This window comes from Nicotiana tomentosiformis, chromosome 6 (genome assembly GCF_000390325.3).
Source record: "Nicotiana tomentosiformis chromosome 6, ASM39032v3, whole genome shotgun sequence".
Classification (NCBI taxonomy): domain Eukaryota; kingdom Viridiplantae; phylum Streptophyta; class Magnoliopsida; order Solanales; family Solanaceae; genus Nicotiana; species Nicotiana tomentosiformis.
This window is the reverse complement of record NC_090817.1, coordinates 1,195,160-1,215,555: the sequence shown is the minus strand read 5'-3', so window position 1 is coordinate 1,215,555 and position 20,396 is coordinate 1,195,160. Positions and strand designations below refer to the sequence as shown.

The window sequence follows — 20,396 nt, the reverse complement described above, 5'->3', positions numbered from 1 at the left end:
AATGAGAAAATTACCCGCTACTTCTGATTGAAATAAATTAAGATGTTAAAATATTTATTCTGACTATGCGTGTATACATGCTGATCCCGCGTTCATTGACCGCAAAAATAAAATAAGACAAATTGAAAAGGAAAAAAAAAGTTGCGGGGCGGGGCGGGTGGATGCGGGTTAAAAGAGTTATGCGGGACGGGTTGAAATTTTGCGAGTTAAGAAAGAAACCGCTTGCCATCCCTAGACTTTACCTTGAGATGAAGTGTTATGGATCCAATATCCATAACCAATTATCCTTAATTATTGTTACTTTTCAGTATAATTCCTTTGTTATAGTATCAATATATCAATCTCTTATTTTTGTATTTGATCGTGAATATTGGATCCATAACATGAAGTCATGGTATTCTTGGATATTTTGACTAGCAAATGCTTCTCTTATTCATCTTTTTTTTTCTTTCTCAATTTCTTCCTTTTTGTATGTTTGGTTTTTTTTTTTGAGGGGGGGGGGAGGTGGTTAGGTCTAAAATCGTGTAAATTGATGTTTGCTTTGTTAGTGAAGACATTGAAATGATACTAATCAAGTCATTCATTAACCAAAGTATACTGTGGATTATGCCATGTGCACATCATGATGTGCTGACTAATGCCCACCTTCATCCAAATATATGCTAGCTATTCTTTGTGTGTAATCTAATACTGAATCTTTTATTTTCTCTTTCTTTTTGTTTTTCCTTTTTTGCCGACAAAAAACAACATCTTGTGATCTTACAAAAAGTATGAGTCATATGCAAGTCATATTCTTATGCAATGACAGAATATACTATGGTATTATATTAAAAATATTTTAAAAAGGGAATTCTCTTTTGACCTCTTTAGTGAAAATACTGCTACCATCTTTACCAAATGATCTTTGTTTTCAAAGGTGAAACTTCGAGATATCTTTTAGCTCCTCAACACAAAATTGCTAGTATATCTTTTAAAGCTAAATTCTTTTGGTGTTTAGGTCAAATTGCGTGCATTTCAATTAATTCATCGAATATTTATAACTCGTATTATTACATGTACGGGATGATTTCGCCAATCATAACATAGCCCGATGGAAAAAAAATTACTTAATTCTTCATGCTAATACCATACCAACTTGAACTTCCAAGATTAGCCCATAACAAGCTAAAAACTAATAAGTGCCAGCATTCTCAACGCAAGCAACTACTTAGTGTTGTTCAAAAAGAATTACCATTAACCAATACTTCCATTTTGTCTGAAATCTTGAAAGTTTTACTACATATTTACACGAAAGTTTTCCATTTTAAGAGGTACGGCAGGTCTAATAAAATAATATTTTAATATAAAGTGTCAGATACGGTAGGTGTAATAAAATACTACTATGGTAATAAAAATGTATCATTAATCATTATAGTTACTTGTATAGCTAAAGAAACTTGACAACGACAATAAATCTAGTGTAATTTCACAAGTGGAGTCTGGGGGATTGATGTATATGTAGACCTTACCCCTACCTTATGAAGACAAAAAACTCTGACAAAGAAAAGTTCAAATAACACGTTGGAGATGCAATATTGTCGAAATTGTAGAGCGCGGTGCATGATGTGTGTAGGCGAACCTCTCTGATTCGAACCGTGCTACAAACAAAAGTTTAATATTTAAGTAGAAAAGAATATAGTTTGATATTTAAGTAGAAAAGAATAAAGATGCAGATCCATTATTCTCTGAATTTTGAATTGTGTGCGCTAAATGAATTGCTCGGGATTCCTAGATTATAAAAAAAACGTTCTCACAATTGTCTCATAGTTAAAACTTCACTCATACCTAATATTTTAAAAACTACCAAAACCAAATTCAACTTCCCCTATACCATTGAATCAAGAGCTCCATCTATTGAACAACTGTTTTCCAATAATAAAAGACGACAGTAGGTATTATTCCAAAATATTATTTACCTGAATCTCTCTGCACCAGTCCATAATCTCAAGCAGCATTAAACCAGTAAAGAAAAATATGCCTTTGGACCAAACTAAAATTATAGCAGGTATATAACTCTACTATAAAGATGAAATACATGCCAAATTCAGCAAACACAAATTCCAAATCAAATTTCAGCATGTGACTGAATTCTGAGTTCATACAACCCAAACAAGAAATAGAGGTTACCTTGTTAAGGAACTGTTTCCCTTTCTGCCTATGGATAAAGAGAAAGAACAACCACAATAATAATAGTGATAACAATATCTCCCTAGCAAATGTGCATATGAGAGCTGCGGAATTTAAGCTGCTAACTAATGATGAACGTATGCGCAGCGCTATACTTACCTTTCAGGGAAGATGGCAGCCACCATTAGCTGGATATTTTAAACTTTCATGTAGATGGATCAGTGAAGGGACATCTAAACAAAGGAGGCATTGGCGGAGTAATCAGGAATAAAGAGGAGCCCTGGGTGTTAGGCTATTACAGTAGTACCCGCATCAAATCATACACAAGCTGAACTACTGGCATTGCACGCCATGGCGAAGCCGGGAATTTCAATAACGGGGTTCAAAATATAAAAGTAGATATATGAAGAAGTTAAGGGAATTCAACATATACAATATATACATAAAGAATAACTTTGACCTAGAATATATAGTATAACTTTCAGGCGAATCCCCTGGTCTGCCCGTGCTTGCATGGGCGAAAGCTAAGCTGTAGAGCACGCCCTAAAACTTCTGGAAAGTTAAACAGATTCAACAGAGGTTATGAGCTTGTTAAACTCAAATAGAAATGCTTACATTTCTAAAATGCATGACGGCAGGTTGCTGATGAGCCAGCTGCAGAAGGGGGGAAATCCAGCATAGCTTTCGAGAACGAAAGGCAGTAGCAGATATACCGGCTAAGGAAGGAATTAAGCGGGTAAATCATTTTGTACTAAATAGTTTAGAATCAGATAGGAAGGAGAGCAACTTCTGTTAGAAATATTGAGAAACCACTATGCTCTAGAAAGCATAAACTCACCAGTTTGTACTAGATTTAACTAGTTATTAGTAATATACTTCTCCCTTTTACCCAAGTATTTCAAAAACTAACAAAACCAAGGCTTCTGTCTATCCAATAATAGGAATATTTTCAGAACATTATTTAGCTGAATCTGCTAGCAGAAGTCCATAAGCTCAATTAGCACTAACCAGTAAAGAAAAATAGCATTTGAACCAAAGTATTACCTGATAATTAAAAAATTAAACAAGGAGCCTTTTGAACCAAGTAAAATGGCAGGTGGATGACAGGGCAATTCTATGACAATTTACAGGTGAAATCAACTTGGATATGAAATTCAGCAAAAAGAGAAAATTTCAAAATCAAAATTCAATATGTCACTGAATTTTGAGTTTTTTCTCCCCCTAATTTTCCTACAAGCCAAACAGCAATAGAGGTAATATACAAACAATCTCGCATACGCAACAAGGTATAAAAACAAAAAAGGTATAAAAAGGGCAAAAAGGCAAGATTTTTACGATTATAATATAACGTATGTACAAAATCAACCTCAACTGTAATAAAAAAGAGCAAAAAAGGTAAAATTACTGCTAATAAAAAACACTCAAATATTACTACACATAAATTACTTTAACTAGCAGCAGTAACTTCTCTAACAGACATGGGTTTCACAGGCGGGGAAGGAGGGAGTCTAGAAGTGAAATTACCCAAAGGGGGCTCTTCATCATCAAACCCATCTTCAAAATTCAGCGAATAACTCAACGGATCATAACGGAACTGATCAGTAGAGGAGGAGTGTTGTCTCTTGTGCCGGTTTGATCCAAAGTTGAAAACCATTAAAACCTTGTCTTTAAAATTCGGGAGGTTATTGGGTTCCCAAATCAGCGCCGGGTTCTCATCGGAGGATGACGGCGGAGGCGGAGGAGAACGGTGGCGGTGAGGGAAACAACAGGAGAAGCAAAGGGAGTTCTTCAACTTCTGCTTCAGAGATGGAGCTGAATTGGGTACAGAAAAAGGATGATTTTCGTCCATTGGAGTTTGAGATTTGAGAGTGCAAATGGAGGAGAAATTGAGGGGTTTTACACAGTTTTTGTAGAGAAATGGAAAATGACGAATTTGTTTTAACTATACCTCGTATAATAATAGCTAAAGGTGGGTTGTAATTTCGAAAATGATTAAAGAATATATCTCGTTATACTATTACTTTTGAAAATAATCTAAAAATAACTTTTGTTATATTATTGGGTTATCTATACCCCTACATATATACTTTGTGTTCAAATATGTCCTTCATTTAAACGGAGGGACACGTGTCATCGTCTTGTTGGCCAATTCTAAATATCTCCTAATTAATTAAAAAAACTCATTAACCATACCCGAAAAGTAATTTTCTAAACCAATTTTTATTTTGTAAAAACTGATTTTTTTTACTAAAACCTAAAAAAAACGAAAATATTTTTTCCCCAATTTTTACAAAAAAATGCTTTAAAAAAACTGAAAAATATTTTCTAAAAATAATATTTTTGTAAAAACTGATAAAAAAAATGAAAAATAATTTTTTAAAGTAATTAAAAACTGAAAAAAACAGAAATATTTTTACTAAAAACTGAAAAAATCGAAAATATTTTTTTTAATTTTTAAAAAAATATTGCTTTAAAAAACTGAAAAATAATTTCTAAAGCAATTTTTTTATAAAAACTAAAAACAACAACTGAAAAATAATTTTCTAAAGCAATATTTTTGTAAAAACAAAAAAAACAAATATTTTTTTTTCCAATTTTTAGTTAAAAAAATTTCAGTTTTTTCCAGTTTTTAATTGCTTTAGAAAATTATTTTTCAGTTTTTATAAAAATATTGTTTTAGAAAAAAAAAAACCAGTTTTTTTTTAAAGCAGCTTTTTTGTAAAAACTGAAAAACAAATATATTTTCGCTTTTTCAGTTTTTAGTAAAAAAAAAAATAATTTTTTCCAGTTTTTACAAAAAAAAAATTGCTTTAGAAAATTACTTTTCGGGTATAGATAATGTGTCTTTTTAATTAATTATGAGATATTTAGGCCAACAGAACGATGACACGTGTCCCTCCGTTTAAATGAGGGGTATATTTGAACCCAAAGTATGACTGTAGGGGTATAGATAATCCAATAGTATAATGAGGGGTATTCGTAGACCATTTTGGAAAGTACAAGGGTATATTTGAACCTTTGCCGTATAAAAATATACGCGGTACTTTTACTTTTCCTTTTTTTTAATTGCACAATCTTATTTAATTCAGGTGACATGAATTGCCCTTGTAGAAGTAAAGAATCCATTTTAACTTCTACTATTAATAATTGGAGTAAAATCACATTTTCTGTTAATCAAAGGTTAAATATAATTAGCCAAATATCATCAGGAGTTAAATTGGAATAAATTAATAACTCAATATCAAGAAATTTATTTTTTTTCTATAAAATATATATGAGTTTTACTCATTTACTACTAGTCAGTATATGATTTTAGTAGGTTAATTTGTCTCTCTTTTTTTCAAAAAACAAAAAGAACATTTTATGTGCACTCATTTTTTAAGTCTATTTTAGAAAAAGGATAATGATTTTCTTTATTTGAAAGTAATTTAATTTGAATTTTTTTTATTGTACTGTTAATGACGTTGTATAGTTATAGATATATTATAATGTGTTTAAATTATAAATTTGTAAAAAAGAAAAAAATTCTTATTAACTTTCTGTTTAGTCAAGGACGGTCACATAAAATAAAATATGTAATAAATTAGGTTGATCAATCTTTGTTGAGGCAATCTCAACTTGATGTAGATTTGACGAAATGGATAAGGCAATTTTTCTCGAAAAAACATTGCCTAAATTACCTAATTTCAGCCTTTTATTTGTTCATTTCCTTTTCCACTTTTTGCCAAACTTTTTTCGAATTTCTCCACTGTCTTTTTTTAATGTTCTTGAATAGCTACACTTTCAATTAAATATGATAAATTTGATAATGCAACTCAGCCTTGACTATGGTGTAATATATCAATAAATTCAGCCTAGAGGAAGTCGCACCTACCAATTTGTTTTTGTTTTTAATACTAACTTGCTTACACAAATTAACACAATAAGAACAATTGTTTCTCCATCGCAGTTTATTTAACAAGATTTCTTTTATTTTCTCTTCCCAAAAGGATTTAAACATTTTTATATGTATAAGTTCTTAATATTTGATTTCAATTTTGCCTTAACCTTTAATAAATTTTGTGTCCATCTCACTTTACAAATGTTAAAGTCGTGAATAATAAATCATATTCTATAACTCCGTATCCAGTCAAATGAACATGGATAAAGTAATAATAGCATATTATAATTTATTTTATTACTCAATTCATCTTATTTTATGTTATCCTAATTGACTGGATACAAAATAAAAAATAAAAAATAAAAAACTTTTATAATTTATAGTATCAAATAGGCCTTACCTTTTGTACGGTTATAAAATTTTATTATCACAAATACAATAAAAATTATAAATTACATTAATTTAAAATTTAACAAATTGATAAAAGAAATGATCACATAAACAGAAACAAATGGAGTACAAAAATGCGTCTTGTCACACTGCTTATCTGCTAAGGCTTGTAGAGCTACATCTCACATTTTTCCTATATCAGTTTTTTTTTCTTTTTTCCCTACAATCTTGATGTTCGGGTCAATCACGCACCTCCACTAATTATACAAGGTATATACTATCTCAAGAAGTATAGAGACAAATTGAAAAAAATGGTACTAATATATTTTTGCCTCAGCTGTGAACTTAAATCTCATGATCTTAATCAGTTTATGAACTACCAGGTCACACCATTGAGTACTTTATATTCATTTTTCTATATTAAATAAGTGAAATGATGGTAGCTTATATATACTATAAGATGAGTAACATGGGTGGGGAATGCTTTTTGTATGCCAAAAACTTTAGGGCCTAAAATCTGCCAAGATTCAGAGCAAAGATAAACTCACTTGCAAAAAGACTTCTGCTTTTCAGGTGAGGGTACTATATTCTTTCTTTTTAATAGGGAAAATGACAATGATCTTGACGTGTATCTTTATTGATTGTTCTTTCACTTTTCTCATTACTATCATGTTCTGTAGCAAGAAACTGATCAGTATAAGCCAAGAACTTTCTTCTGCTTTATAACAGTAGCTACAAATTAAAGACTGTTTCTGATTTCCTTTGTGGTGTTGTTTTGTCTGATTTTTTTTTCTGTTCTTGAGTTTGTGTAAAAATGGCTGGTATGCTTCCTGGTATTGAGCATGCTAGAAGGAGGAGATTTCATCAAAGGGGAAGTTGGTTGGATTCATCAAATACAAGGAAGTCCTCTTTTTGCATCTACACAAGCAACCATGATCAATACCATCTTAGTTCAAGCTGTTCCAAGGTACTAGTAAATTCCTTTGACTACTAGTACTCCTCCTTGTTAGATAGAATTTTTTTTTTTACAGGTTTGATCTGTGGAAGTAGCCACTAATGTTTGCATCTACGTCACACGGGGTTTAGCCCTGATCTGGACACTACATAAATGAGAAATGTTTTGTGCACCAGACTATTCATTTAGTATTAGGAATAATTTAATGGTTAGATTAATCTGGATTTGTGTGCGCAGAGTCTACCAAAAAGTATTCTTCCTTTTTGGACTCGAAACCTCTAATTAGCGGAGGAGGAATCTAATCCGTCTCACTAGTACTCTTGCCGGTGGTTGATAGTAAATTTTTTGCAGCTGCATATTCAATATTTTATGTGGACAGAATGAGTTGATACTAATTCTTATGTCCTTATTCTTAAAACTGAATTAACAGCAAAGAAGTGCAGCAAGCCATGTATACCAAGATGAGAAACTAGTTGAAATTGCAAGAGAAGCCAAGCAAAGGGTGGATGAAAGGCTAAGTGCACAATGGAAATCAGAAAACAAGAGGTAAAAGTCTAAATTTCCCCAACCCCCTTATTTTTTGTCTTTCTTTTGACCCTTTATCTACCTAAGCGGATCAATAGTTTAAATTTGATATGTTCAACATGTAACGATCTTATCACTGAATATATTGCACTATCGAAATATATGTTCAAAATTTTTATTTTTGTTGTAAATTTAATAACTTTTTCATATATATATCTATGTTCTGTGTCAAAAATGTTGGATTCAGTTGAATCGATTCGCCCATGTTTATTCCACTTGGGATTGATAGTTTATTTCATTTGTTGTAATGAAATCCAGGAGTACTGTAAATAATAGACAAAAAAAGCAAGGGGTGGTGGAGATTAAGCCAATATTGGGGATGAAAAATTTGCAGAAAGAAGTGTTTAGATTAAAGAAAAGTATGACAAAGAGGTTCATCAATTGGACAGAGCTGAGGTGGAAGTCTTCAGAACAAGATGAATGTGCCATTTGCTTGGACAAATTCAGGATAAGGGACAACCTAATGCAATTGCCTTGTGCCCATAAGTTCCATTCCAAGTGTCTAGTGCCATGGCTCGAGTCTAATTCGCATTGTCCTTGTTGCAGAATGGAAATCTTGACTATTCTGTAATCTTTTCTATATCGTACCAATTTTATCGGATGAAAAAAAGAAGAATAAGCTGCATCTTTCTGTTTCATGCCCGAAACTTGTAAAATAGTAATATAAAAGCTTTCTTGTTGCCAAGTTTAGTGATGTTGAGTAATTGGGATACTTTGTTTGCATTAGTTGTGGACTTAGTTAAGATATACAAATTGATCATTTCTACGAGCTATAGGTTAATTAAGAGAGCTTGTTCAACTGCGCTGTAAATGGTAGTAATATTTAACACTTGATGTTTATCAAACACTCTCAATCACTAAAATCAATAGAGCTCTATTTTGGCACAAAATTGATTTCTTTCTGCTATGATGAAATAAACTCTATTTATTTCTATTATCAAGAACTAGATAACTTTTCCTATCTCAAACTATTTAAATTCAAAAACTTAAGAGAGCAATATCAAAATAACGTCATAATTCGGTGAAGAAATGCTATTTTCATTATACATGATAGAAACAACACATTAATCTGACCGTATTTAACTTTTACCTCGAAGTTTTAAACTTATTTATTAAATGAACCGAGCTCAAAAAATACAAACTAGACTAGTTTATGCTGACTTAATAGAGCAATTCCAACATATCTTAAAGAGCTACTTATATTCTACCTGAGAAATATTATTTTAATTTCCTGGTTTTTAAGACTGATATGGTTTGGCTTAAAGAAATACGAATTCATATATAAAAATCATATCGGACAATAGATTAATTTATACTTTAAACCAAATATTCAAACTTCAAAAATAATTACAAAATTAGAAAATAAAATTTATCATCGAAAAAAGAGACAAATCATCAAAGATTGAAATGAAAAGAATATAATCCTTACATTTTTAATTACTAAGTCTAAGATTTGATATTTTATACGGTCAAAATCGATCTTGCCCTTCGGTATGACTGATCGAGACTGGAAGATGATAGATCAAGGTTCAACCTCGTATAACATCAAGATATGATGCGAAGTTAGGTTGCTGAACTCATGACCCAGAGACCGACCAAGATCGAGATCGAGCAAAATAGAGGCTGATCGAGATCGGTCAAGATCGAGACTAAGCAAAACCGAGCCCAATCAAGATCATGATCGGCCAAGATCGAGAACGAGCCAAAAAACAGAAAAGCTAGAATAGCCGCAATTAGGGCGAGAATTTCGGCAGAAATCTCGGCGCATATTAAAGAGATGCCAATTAATTAATTTATCATGGAATTCCTTCTGTATCTTTAATTATATTCAAAATAGGACTTCCCTAATATATAAAAGGTTTTTGATCATTTGCAGAGGCGGGATATTTTTTGGAAGGAAAACCAATACACTGCCTTATTTTAGCTTTCAATACCTTGTTACTCTATTCATACATTAGCAGAATTTTCATTTGGTTAGAGAGTAATCTAACTCGAAAGCCGAAGTTAATTGATCTGTTTGGCTTGCATTTATCTCTTTTACAGTTAATTTCGATACTCATTTATATATTTTCTCACTTTGTACCAAATTATACTACGTATTCTTAGAATCACGTATCAATTCAATTGTTATTCGTTTTTCGGGTAAACGGACATAATAATTGTTTCCTCATTTAATGAGGTTAGGCATTTTGAACTAAATTAATAGAGTCTCAAAGTTGAGATAATATACTTCGAAAATTAGAGGTTTAAGATTAGACATGACGACCATTTTCTACTTTAATGACGTTAGAAATTTTGAAACTTTTTTTAAAAAGTGTTTTTTGAAAAAAAGTACTTTTGGATAGAAGCAGATTGTGTTTGGCTAATCACGCTAAAAAACACTTTTGAGCAATAATTTATGTTTGATCAATCTTTTCAGAAAGTGCTTTTAAGTATCAAATTACGAATAAGGACATGAATAGATTTACTTAATAGTTAATATTATAAGTAAATAAATAATCTTAAAAATTTGTTATTACATGCAATAATTAAATATTTTTATTTTATTTAAGTAAAATATGAAAATAAAATTTAAAAATACTTAATTCTTTTAATATAAGTTAAATATATTAAAAAACATTCAACAAATATAAAAGCATTCACCCATAAAGTCACTATATATTATAAAGTTATCCTAAAAATAATAAAAAAAATTAATACATTAATATCCTAAGTATTAGGTTTAACGGTTATTTTGATATATATTATATTTTATTTAAGGGTATTTTTGGTAAGAAGAAAAGTCAAACTGTTTTTACTTTTGGAAAGAAACTATTCTTTTCTGCTTCTCAAAAATTACTTATGTTTCTTCTCAAAAGAATTTTTTTTCCTCAAAAAAAGCTGGCCCAAATAACTTTAGGAAAAAAGAAGTGCTTTAAAAAAAATAAATTCTTTTGGATTTTTGAGAAGCTACAGACTATTAATCGGGTCCCAAATTGATACTATATCATACCTCAAAATCCAAAAAAAAAGAAAAAAAAAAGAAGGGGTGAAATATTGTTGTCGTAGGGGGTGGGTGGGTGTTGGGGAGGGAGAGGGCAAAGGTTTGCATTTCCTGGGAGGTTCCCGGGAGGGAAGACAGTCAAAACTCCCAAATTCCCCTTCCTTAACTTCTACGACATAGAATCATTCAAACTTTTAGATCTGAACAAACATTGTCCTAAAAGAATTCATAAAACCCTTTGCACAATTTCTTCTTCTTATTCAAAAACCCTTTGCACAATTTCTCAGTAATATCATAAACCCATATACAAACAAGACCCAAATCACACCAAAAAACACGAAAGATTGGATTTTTAAATCAATGAAATTAGAAAAAACATGATGGAACTCAAACCCCTTAATTTGGTTCCACCTAATAGACCCCCACCAGGTCTCAATCTCTTTCCAAACCTCAATCCACCACAAAAGACTTTAACTTTCCACAAATTTTTAGTCCTTTTTCTAACTTTTATAGCCTATGCAGCTTTTCATGCCTCAAGAAAACCTCCAAGTATAGTAAAATCAGTTCTTGGCCCTGAGATCAAAGCCCAAAATGGCACTAATGGGTGGGCCCCATTTGAGGGTCCAAGTGGGCCTCACCGTTTAGGGGAGCTTGATCTTGCATTCTTGTTAGCATACTCAATTGGGATGTATTTTGCTGGACATATTGGTGATAATATTGACTTAAGGCTTTTCTTGACTGTTGGAATGCTTGGTAGTGGCATTTTGGTTATTGCTTTTGGTTTAGGTTATTTTCTTGATATACATTGGCTGTTATTTTTTGTAATTGTTCAGATTTTATGTGGGTTGTTTCAGTCTATTGGTTGGCCTTGTGTTGTGGCAGTAATGGGAAATTGGTTTGGCAAAGCTAAAAGGGGGTTGATAATGGGAGTTTGGAATTCAAATACCTCAGTTGGTAATATTATTGGTTCTTTAGTTGCTTCCTCTGTATTGAGTTTTGGTTGGGGTTGGTCTTTTTTATTGCCCGGGATATTCATTTTGGTCGTGGCAGCGTTTGTGTATATGTTTCTTGTAGTGAGCCCTGATCATATTGGTTTAGAATTGCCTTCAAAGGAGATTGAGATGAATGTAGAGGGAGTTGCATTGGTTGGTTCAGAGACAGGTGAAACTGAAGAGGAGGGAGTCGTCGTGGAACCCGAAACTGAGGGTGCAATTGGGTTCTTACAAGCCTGGAGGTTACCAGGAGTTGCACCCTATGCATTCTGCTTATTTTTCTCTAAGCTAGTGGCCTACACTTTTTTGTATTGGCTGCCCTTCTACTTAAGGCACACAGGTACTCATTTCGCCGAGCTTTTACTTGGATAAACTACTTTTTGATGCTACTTGATTAAGTTGAGTATTGTTTCCATTTTGGTCGTTGACAACGCTAGCATCCTATTTTCTATATGTATAACTCGACTTGAATGATAAGAACTTGTTGCTTTCCTCTTACACTGGAGTATTTGAGATTGGAGATGCGTTTGGTTGTTTCATTGCATATTGTATTTATTTGCTTATGCTAGACGAGCATAGGGGTAGCAAAGCCTTCGCTTGCTTAGTTTGGGGTTTGAAATGGTTATGGTGTTCAAAATCAGCTCTTAATCTGCTGAGCTAATGATATTAATTAACATACAATTGCTCTGTTTATGAGTAAAGTCTTCCCCTGTTCTACATTGATGAGCCTAACAAAACATTTTTTTTTTTAAATCTTATGTCATTTGTGAAAAAATTTAAGCTTCGTTTCAACCACTCCTACATGGGTTACACTTACAATTTTGTTGTTATTGCAGTTGTAGCTGGTGTGCAGCTATCTCACAAAAGTGCTGGGATCCTTTCGACAGTTTTTGATATTGGAGGAGTCGTTGGAGGGGTTTTGGCAGGGGTCACATCGGACATAATTGAAGCTCGTGGGGTTACCTCCATTGTATTCTTGTTGTTATCAATGCCAGCCCTTCTTTTTTATCGCATATATGGGAGTGTATCTATGTTTACCAACATTGCTTTGATGCTCGTTTCTGGTGCACTTGTTAATGGTCCTTACTCCCTTATTACCACAGCAGTTGCAGCAGATCTTGGTACTCAGAGCGACATAAAGGGGAACTCTCGTGCATTAGCTACTGTGAGTGCAATTATAGACGCTACTGGTTCGGTGGGGGCAGCTCTCGGGCCACTTTTAGCAGGATATATTTCAACAAGAGGATGGAACAGTGTGTTTGTTATGCTAATTCTTTCAATATCCTTTGCAAGCCTATTGTTAATCCCTATTGTGAAAAATGAGATTAAAGAAAAGCTGAATGAGGGGAAATGGCTTTGGATCAGCATGATTAAAAGGTGACTCGGAACCTCTTGAAGGCAAAGCTACAAATACCTCTATTTGATTATGAAAATGGTTCACGATTTGAATCTTTGAAGTAGTGCAGGAGCTCCTATTTTTTTGTATAGATTCTTATAGCTCTCTATAGAGAAATGAGGAATTCAACAGTAGACTTTCAAGATAATGCTTATACAACTACTATTATTCTGTATAATTAAGCTGACTTTCAAGTATCATTTTTGTGCCTTTGGGATTTCTTGTAGCATGAGGTGAATGTAATGCTAGTCTTTTGAAACATATTGATGAAATAATTTTCTCACCTCCTCTCTATTTATTTATTTATATATTTGAGCGCCGCTGAAATATCAGATTCCACTTTCACTGTTCCTTGAGCTGAGGGTCAATCGGAAACAGCCTCTCTACCTTCACAAGATAGGGGTAAGGTCTGCATACACACTGCCCTCCCCAGACCCCACCTGTGGGATTACACTGAGTTTTTTGTTGTTGTTGTTGTGCGCTGCTAGAATTTGGTTTAACTTGGATCTTGAATTGAGCATGGCCTTGGGCTTTTGCAGGATCAGTTAATTGATCTCAAAACTTAGTTTTGGTACGCTGTAATTGGTGGTCTAATTAGGATTGACGAAACCTCGGGCAACTCACTAGAATGTGGGTTCTTTTTCTTATTCAATAGCGCAACGTGGGAAGCATCGATATGTTGTGCTCAATATCTCTATATCCAAGTTCCATGCCCAGATAATTGGCTTTCTGTTCATGTGTATCTTGTAAATCCTGTAATCTGTTGTCAATTATGGTTTCTTGTGATTGTACCTCCTTTATTTCCTGGATTTCTTTAGGATCATTAGTCACTTTAACTTGATAGCAGGTCAAGATCCTAAAATGTGTTGCTAAAGACAGTTTTATATTGCCTCAAGTAAAGTTGCTCCAGTTGAAAGCAGATTTCTCTGTTGGCTTGTTTCGAAGTCTAGAAATAAAGAAAGCTTAGCTGCTTCTGAAGATATCAGAGGGAGTTCATGCTCAGTCAAAAGAGGTGTAGGAATATGACCAAAAAGGTACTACTCAATTCATTTTGTTATCCTGGTTTTGGTATAGGCATGTTGTCAAATTGATTAACAGAAAATGCCTTAAAATTTTGATTATATTTTGGATTCACAAAGAAGAGAGGGCTCGAAGTTGTTGGCTTAACAGCAACAAAGATGCAAGAAAAGCATACTTTGAGTCAAAGCTAATTTCTCTAGCAAGGCAATAGATGAGAAACAAATTACAGACTGACTTTCAAAGATCGAAAAGCGAAAAAGACCGGTATTTTACTTCTCAAAGAAATGTCCAGTATTTTATTATCAAATCAAAACAACAAGATGTACCAATAATCTTGGTGAAAGCAGTTTACAAGAGGAAAAGAATGCTTTTGCAGAGTCTGGAAACATCATATTGGCTTATCTTTTATGAGGGGTTTCCTACTATGGCTTTGCATGTAACTACATTCAATTGGTTGAATGCACTAAACGTTCTAGTCAGCAAAAATAGACCTGCTGTGTTGAATAAGAAAGAAATCTTTAATGCAAAAATCTCAACAAAATCTGCTTTCAACTTAGCATCAGAAATCGAAGTTTAATGAAGGTATTCAGGTTAGTTAAGTTCAGTGAAAATATATATTGTTATTCTTGCTTTCATTCCGTTGCATCATTTAGTAGTTTACTTTAACTTAGTTTAGTTTCTTTGGTAGATCATATTTCAAATTGCAATTATAGTGGTCCACTATCTATCTAGAGAGATATTTCTTGATACTATTTTGCTAATATCTTCTTCATGTTGTACATTTTAACTATAGTGAGATGATTCTTAGAATATATCTTCTTCATGTCAAAGATGCTTGCAGTGCTATCTTAAGGCAGTGCCGGTTATGTTAGAGAGCCATAGTAAATCTCTAATCATAGTATCTTTACTGCTCCGCTGCAATAAGCTTATGAATATATTGTATAAGGATGGCTACTTCACTATTATATTTCCTTTTTACTACTGCCGGGATTTCGCTTTCTTTGAGCCGAGGGTCTATCACAAACAACCTCTCTACCTTCACAAGGTAAGGGTAAGGCCTGCTTGCACCTTACTCGCACAGTTCCCTCTTCAGACCCCACTTGTGGAATTACACTGAGATTATTGTTGCTGTTGTAAAAGAAAAAAGGAGGTGTTCTCTGCATGTGGAATATGGTTGAGGAAATGAGAAAAACTTTGTTTTTGCTTCAATCATATGGCTGTGTACGACTTATATAAAGCATCCAAGTATGCATGTTGATTATGATTCCTTTTATTTTTCATATATAATCTGGTGTTTCCAAGGCTTCCTTTGAAACTTTAGACATAAATAGAGAGGTTTGACAGTAGAAAAAAGCTGCTAAATTGATCGAGCAATATGAGTAAAAGCAAGAGCGTTTAAAGCATAATTGTTTCAAATTTCATCTAAGCTTTTTGAGATTTAAGCAAAGAAAATTTATTACTCATTGATATATCTAATGTTTATGTTACCATAAAATTGAAGTTCAGATATGTGCCCTTTAGTGTAAAGGGAGCATACAATTGAAGAATGATATATTTACAAAAATTTTGGTTCCTTGGCTTGCTCATTTCTCCCTCAAGCATTTATTCCATCTGCTTGAATTCTAAATTGGAGCATTAAAAGGTAGAACATATCCTACCTCTTAGGACTTTACAATGTACTCCAGAAGAATGTAGTAAGTGGCATTATACGCTTCCTAATGCCAAAAGTGGTAATTGCAAGCGACAGCTCTACCCGTCGAGCAAAGATCTCAGGTTCTGAAGTCCTTCTGCAGATATACACTTCCTAATTCTTGATCTTTGGAATACTATAGTTGGTGGTGGTTCAGAGTGAAAACATACCATGACTACTGTTAAGTTGTCGATAGCACCACGTTTATTGGCCTCCTCCACGATTTCCTTGCAGCATAATTTTACGTTGTTATGTTCTTGCAGTCTCCGTCGGGCAAAATCCACTGCATTTTGGCTTCTGAAAACATCCCATATTCCATCACTACCGATGATTAGGAACTCGTCCTCCTTTGTTAATGTAAGCAGCTTTAGTTCAGGTTCAGCACTCAACGGCCCGCCCTTTTCGACTTCTTTCAGTCCCTTAATGTGCCAGTCACCCAATGCCCGGGTCACGCCTAACTGTCCGTTCAAATAGCCATCATCGACAAATCCACCCAAGGACTCGACACGTGTTCTTTCACTGACACAACAAGGTCTGTGATCCTTTGACATTTCTATAGCCAATCCACCTCGAGAGAGTACTGCTCGACAATCGCCAGCATTTGCCACGAGTAATGATCTGTCCATCAGATTTTAGTACAGAAAGATAGAAACTAATATTAGACACAGATCTCCAATGTAGCCTATAAATAAGAAGACAAGGATAAAAGGAAAACAGTGAAAAGAAAACGAAAAAGAATATAAGATGAATGCATAGGAATGGTTACCTTCCAAATATCATAGCAGTGAGTGCAGTCGTGCCCGAGGACAAGGCAGAATCAACAGAGCATGACTTGGCAAAAGCAGCATCTGTCTCCAAAAAGGATTTACTGACCACTTTTTCGAGTTTCAAAGGAAAATCTGCATCCTCAACAATGATTCTTGGTAAGAAGTCACGTACAAAGATTGCTGCTCCCTTCCCACCATGGCCATCAAAGACCTGTCACTAAAACCATTTACATCAGTGGTCGGAGAATATCAGATACTAGATATGCTAAGAATTTGTAAAAAACTCGGCTTATTATCTCTTTCCAATTCTTCTCCACTCCTCTTATGGAAATCCTATTTTATATGAAAGTGATGAGTGATTCTTAATAAATAACTAGTAAAATAATTAGACGTTATATTTGGTCCTAAATAGGAAACTAATAAGATAAGCTACTTATACGCTGCAGGTCCAAGTGTGAACTCCTATGCCACAAGTAACAACGATGCTTAGACCGACTGCGCTTCAGCAGGTACATTTTCCAAGAGTAGTAACAACTAACAAGTACAAACAACAATGTGTCATGGTGTTTCTGATTCCGCAGTGTTTTTAGTTGGACTAACATTTCTGATCATTATGCTATCTCTGCATTTAAGTAGAGTGGTCTCTTTGGCTCTTTTATGGTGCAAAGCAGTGTCATGATCTGATAAGCAACGACAGGAGAGCTCTAATTCATCAGTTGCCACCTACAGTTTTTATACATTTGTTAGACAGTTAATAACTAATCCTGTACCATTTTGCAATAGCACAAGGCCAGCACCATGAAATCCGCCAGCAATGTGCTTCATCTCACAACCCTGAGGAACACAGGGCACTCCTTTGTAGTTTTGCTTCTAATGTTCTTCTTTCTGCCATTTTCTGTTTTTTATTGAAATTGTACACACATGAGTATGAATGTGAGAGTATGTGTATATTTTCGAATTGTATATCAAGTTTTCAAAGAGATTACAAAAGATTCACACTACGTATCCAGCTTCTGTATTGCACTCTTTTTCCTTCTTTAGTACCAAAGTCCCCTCACTCTCTTTTAGTTTGAGGCAGCTGGAATACTTCATAAAGTTTTTAATATCTAGAAAAGACCTAAAAGAATGGCTCTAACACTGTCATAAATATACAACCTTCCCTACATCAATACCTAAACTAAATCTTATAGTAAGGAAAGATACAAATGCACCTACTAGTAAAATGAGTAAATAGTCAAGGATGGATATCGTGATGTCAAATGAGTTTAAAGAACTTACTCCATAAAAAGAGATAGCCTCTTCCTCACCAAGAATACTATGACTAAAATTCTTAGCCAAGTCCGCAATACAGATGTGAGTATCTTCCATATCAAGACGACCTCCAATATCCGACCACTCCCCAGACCTAAGAGTTGGGAGGAATTTATTGAAGAGTAGTATCTGCTTACGGTCTGCAATAGTTGTATCCTCAGAAATACTTTCCATCTAGAGAACAAAGGGAAGAGAAAAGGAAAAAAAAAATCAGTTATAACGCAATGAAGAAGTTTATAGCCATGCCACAATCAGCTTAGATGTTGTACTGTTCAAGTGAACTTTCTATTTAGACACGAAACGTAATAGAATTAGTTTAGGAAACAATACAGAAGAACCATAGGGACATGAAATGTGTGATACTACTCAAAGAAACACAAGATGAATGCAAGTTATTGTAACGATTTGCTACCTTATCCCAAAAACTCCAACGATTTACTATGGCATACATAGCAAAAAAAACAGGATTCTACAAATGTACCATCAGTCAAATTAGTTTCCAAAAGACAAAGATTTCCATATATAACCAAGAATATCCATTTATCAATAACTTTTTCTACCTGAAAGATCGATTAGCACTGTACAACAGATGAAAAAGATCTCCAAATCCATCTAATACTGGAGCCTCTCCGACGAATCCCACACTTAACAAGAAGAAGAAAGGATCCCAAGATATGCAAATCACAAAAGATAAACACCCATAATTAATAAATAGACCATCTAACAAAAGAGAGTGAGAAAACCAACAACAACAACAACATACTCAGTGTAATCCCACGTTGTGGGAGTCTGGAGAGGCTAAAGTGTACGCAGACCTTACCCATACCTTGTGGAGGTAGAGCAGCTATTTTCGAAAGAACCTCGTCTCAAGAAAACAATTCTCAACGGGTTTGAACAGGAGAACAGTAATAAGAAGGTCATGTCGGAAATACTAAAGATAAGAACATTAACAACAAAAAACAAAGCATTAATATAGCCAAGCAACCAGTAGAGAGTGAGAAAACCAAAAAAGAAAGAAAGATGATTGATAGCAACCAGTAGAGAAGGATGACAAACCCAAGCCACCAAAATAACAAACCATAATTGACAACAACCCAATTATTTTTTCTTCAAAGTACATCTCCAATAATTACTACACCATAAAAGGGAAAAAAATCAAATCTTTGCATCTTGCTAGATTATTGAACAATCCCAAATTGACCAAATTCATTATACAAAAAAAGCAACAGCTCTCAACATCCATTTGCAAACCAAAGAACAACTCTAAAGTATAACTACAACAACAGCTACACCTCAATCTCAAATTATCCATATAAGTGGAGATTAATGCATAAGTAAACCAGAAAACAAAATTATATAATATTGAAAAAATTCCAAAGCTACAAAATTTACAAGATCAATAATGGTAGTAATAATTAAAGAAAGAGATCCTTACTGGGAAAGAGTTTCTGATCACAGAAAGGCTAGAAGATGTGTTTTTTTCACAATTCTCTTTTTGGGTATTTCCCAATTCACCTTCCACTTGTAAAGATCCAATCTTTACATTATCATCAGTCTTTGAAATGTCCAAATTCTCCATTTCCTCACTCACTTCCTCTGACTCTTGTACACACATTTCTTTTTTATCAGTTTTAGCAAATAAAAATATACCCAAAATGGTTTTTTTTTTTTGGGAGAATCAAATTGGAATTTTTTTCACTTTATTTTCTGCAAGTTGAAAACTTTGTGAAGCGGAGAATATACATGAATTGGGAATTGAGGAGAAGATTCTTGGAATATGTGATGTGATGATAATTAATCTCAAGATTATATATATACTGTTTAATGCAAAATATAGTAATATTATAGAAGAGAGACAAATGGAAACTTGAGTTTTCCAGATTTTTTCTAAGAAAAAGTGTAGTTATAGCTGTATTATTACTGTGAAAGCAATGAAACAGAAGGGGCTTTTTCCTTTTTGTTTTTGGAGGTTTTTAGGTGTAGATCTTTTTATTTCTCTTTTAATATTTGTTGGTTTGTACCTACTTTATAGGAAACTTTGGGGGGTACTAGTGGCTTCTTTTCCTGTTAATTTAATTAGGTATTCTCAAACTTAGGAAAGAAATAAAAAGGAAAAAGAAATATTATTTTGTATTTTATCTGTATATACAGTCAAATCTCTTTATAAAATATTGTTTGTTTCGATATTTTTTTGCTGCTATAGTGAAGTGTTGTTATAGAGAATATATATTATAACATAACATGAAAAATTAATTTCAAAA

General features: G+C 33.4%; 4 protein-coding genes across 7 annotated transcripts; 2 read left to right on the top strand and 2 right to left on the bottom strand.

The window, feature by feature from the left end:
• Nucleotides 1–3,613: 3,613 nt before the first annotated feature.
• Nucleotides 3,614–4,015, bottom strand: LOC104104336 (uncharacterized). Its single transcript, XM_009612398.1, has one exon. The coding sequence runs from the start codon at nucleotides 4,013–4,015 to the stop codon at nucleotides 3,614–3,616; it is 402 nt and encodes a 133-aa protein (XP_009610693.1).
• A 2,862-nt stretch (nucleotides 4,016–6,877) lies between these two features.
• Nucleotides 6,878–8,661, top strand: LOC104104298 (probable E3 ubiquitin-protein ligase RHY1A). 2 transcript variants are annotated; one of them, XM_009612357.4, is made up of 4 exons: nucleotides 6,878–7,009; nucleotides 7,240–7,403; nucleotides 7,822–7,937; nucleotides 8,235–8,661. In XM_009612357.4, the coding sequence occupies exons 2-4, from the start codon at nucleotides 7,251–7,253 to the stop codon at nucleotides 8,545–8,547; spliced, it is 582 nt and encodes a 193-aa protein (XP_009610652.1). In that variant the 5' UTR covers nucleotides 6,878–7,009; nucleotides 7,240–7,250; the 3' UTR covers nucleotides 8,548–8,661. The 2 variants fall into 2 exon arrangements, with proteins under 2 accessions (XP_009610652.1, XP_070033136.1); XM_070177035.1 differs by having other exon boundaries at nucleotides 6,912–7,403.
• Nucleotides 8,662–11,004: 2,343 nt separating this feature from the next.
• LOC104104292 (putative glycerol-3-phosphate transporter 5) lies at nucleotides 11,005–13,630 on the top strand. Its single transcript, XM_009612340.4, has 2 exons — nucleotides 11,005–12,291; nucleotides 12,788–13,630. The coding sequence occupies exons 1-2, from the start codon at nucleotides 11,337–11,339 to the stop codon at nucleotides 13,330–13,332; spliced, it is 1,500 nt and encodes a 499-aa protein (XP_009610635.1). The 5' UTR covers nucleotides 11,005–11,336; the 3' UTR covers nucleotides 13,333–13,630.
• A 2,174-nt stretch (nucleotides 13,631–15,804) lies between these two features.
• Nucleotides 15,805–20,129, bottom strand: LOC104104273 (probable protein phosphatase 2C 27). Of its 3 annotated transcripts, none has more exons than XM_033658211.2 (5): nucleotides 19,571–19,705; nucleotides 18,696–18,779; nucleotides 18,103–18,309; nucleotides 16,824–17,035; nucleotides 15,805–16,675 (listed from the first exon to the last, which is right to left on the bottom strand). In XM_033658211.2, exons 3-5 carry the CDS (start codon nucleotides 18,307–18,309, stop codon nucleotides 16,117–16,119), a joined length of 978 nt encoding a protein of 325 aa, XP_033514102.1. In that variant the 5' UTR covers nucleotides 18,696–18,779; nucleotides 19,571–19,705; the 3' UTR covers nucleotides 15,805–16,116. The 3 variants fall into 3 exon arrangements, with proteins under 3 accessions (XP_033514102.1, XP_009610621.1, XP_009610615.1); XM_009612326.4 differs by lacking the exon at nucleotides 19,571–19,705 and adding an exon at nucleotides 18,899–19,462; XM_009612320.4 differs by lacking the exon at nucleotides 18,696–18,779 and having other exon boundaries at nucleotides 19,571–20,129.
• Between the last annotated feature and the right edge of the window lie 267 nt (nucleotides 20,130–20,396).

What these genes read in the sequence shown, in the direction of transcription:
- LOC104104336 (XM_009612398.1), bottom strand. Translation starts at nt 4,015, where the DNA reads ATGGACGAAAATCATCCTTTTTCTGTACCCAATTCAGCTCCATCTCTG.
- LOC104104298 (XM_009612357.4), top strand. Translation starts at nt 7,251, where the DNA reads ATGGCTGGTATGCTTCCTGGTATTGAGCATGCTAGAAGGAGGAGATTT. An exon ending in TTAGTTCAAGCTGTTCCAAG is followed by an intron (nt 7,404 to 7,821) that starts GTACTAGTAAAT and finishes CTGAATTAACAG; the next exon opens with CAAAGAAGTGCAGCAAGCCA. An exon ending in TGGAAATCAGAAAACAAGAG is followed by an intron (nt 7,938 to 8,234) that starts GTAAAAGTCTAA and finishes AATGAAATCCAG; the next exon opens with GAGTACTGTAAATAATAGAC.
- LOC104104292 (XM_009612340.4), top strand. Translation starts at nt 11,337, where the DNA reads ATGATGGAACTCAAACCCCTTAATTTGGTTCCACCTAATAGACCCCCA. An exon ending in CTTCTACTTAAGGCACACAG is followed by an intron (nt 12,292 to 12,787) that starts GTACTCATTTCG and finishes TTGTTATTGCAG; the next exon opens with TTGTAGCTGGTGTGCAGCTA.
- LOC104104273 (XM_009612320.4), bottom strand. Translation starts at nt 19,750, where the DNA reads ATGTGTGTACAAGAGTCAGAGGAAGTGAGTGAGGAAATGGAGAATTTG. An exon ending in AGGCTATCTCTTTTTATGGA is followed by an intron (nt 17,036 to 18,102) that starts GTAAGTTCTTTA and finishes TTTTAGTGACAG; the next exon opens with GTCTTTGATGGCCATGGTGG. An exon ending in ACTGCTATGATATTTGGAAG is followed by an intron (nt 16,676 to 16,823) that starts GTAACCATTCCT and finishes TCTGATGGACAG; the next exon opens with ATCATTACTCGTGGCAAATG.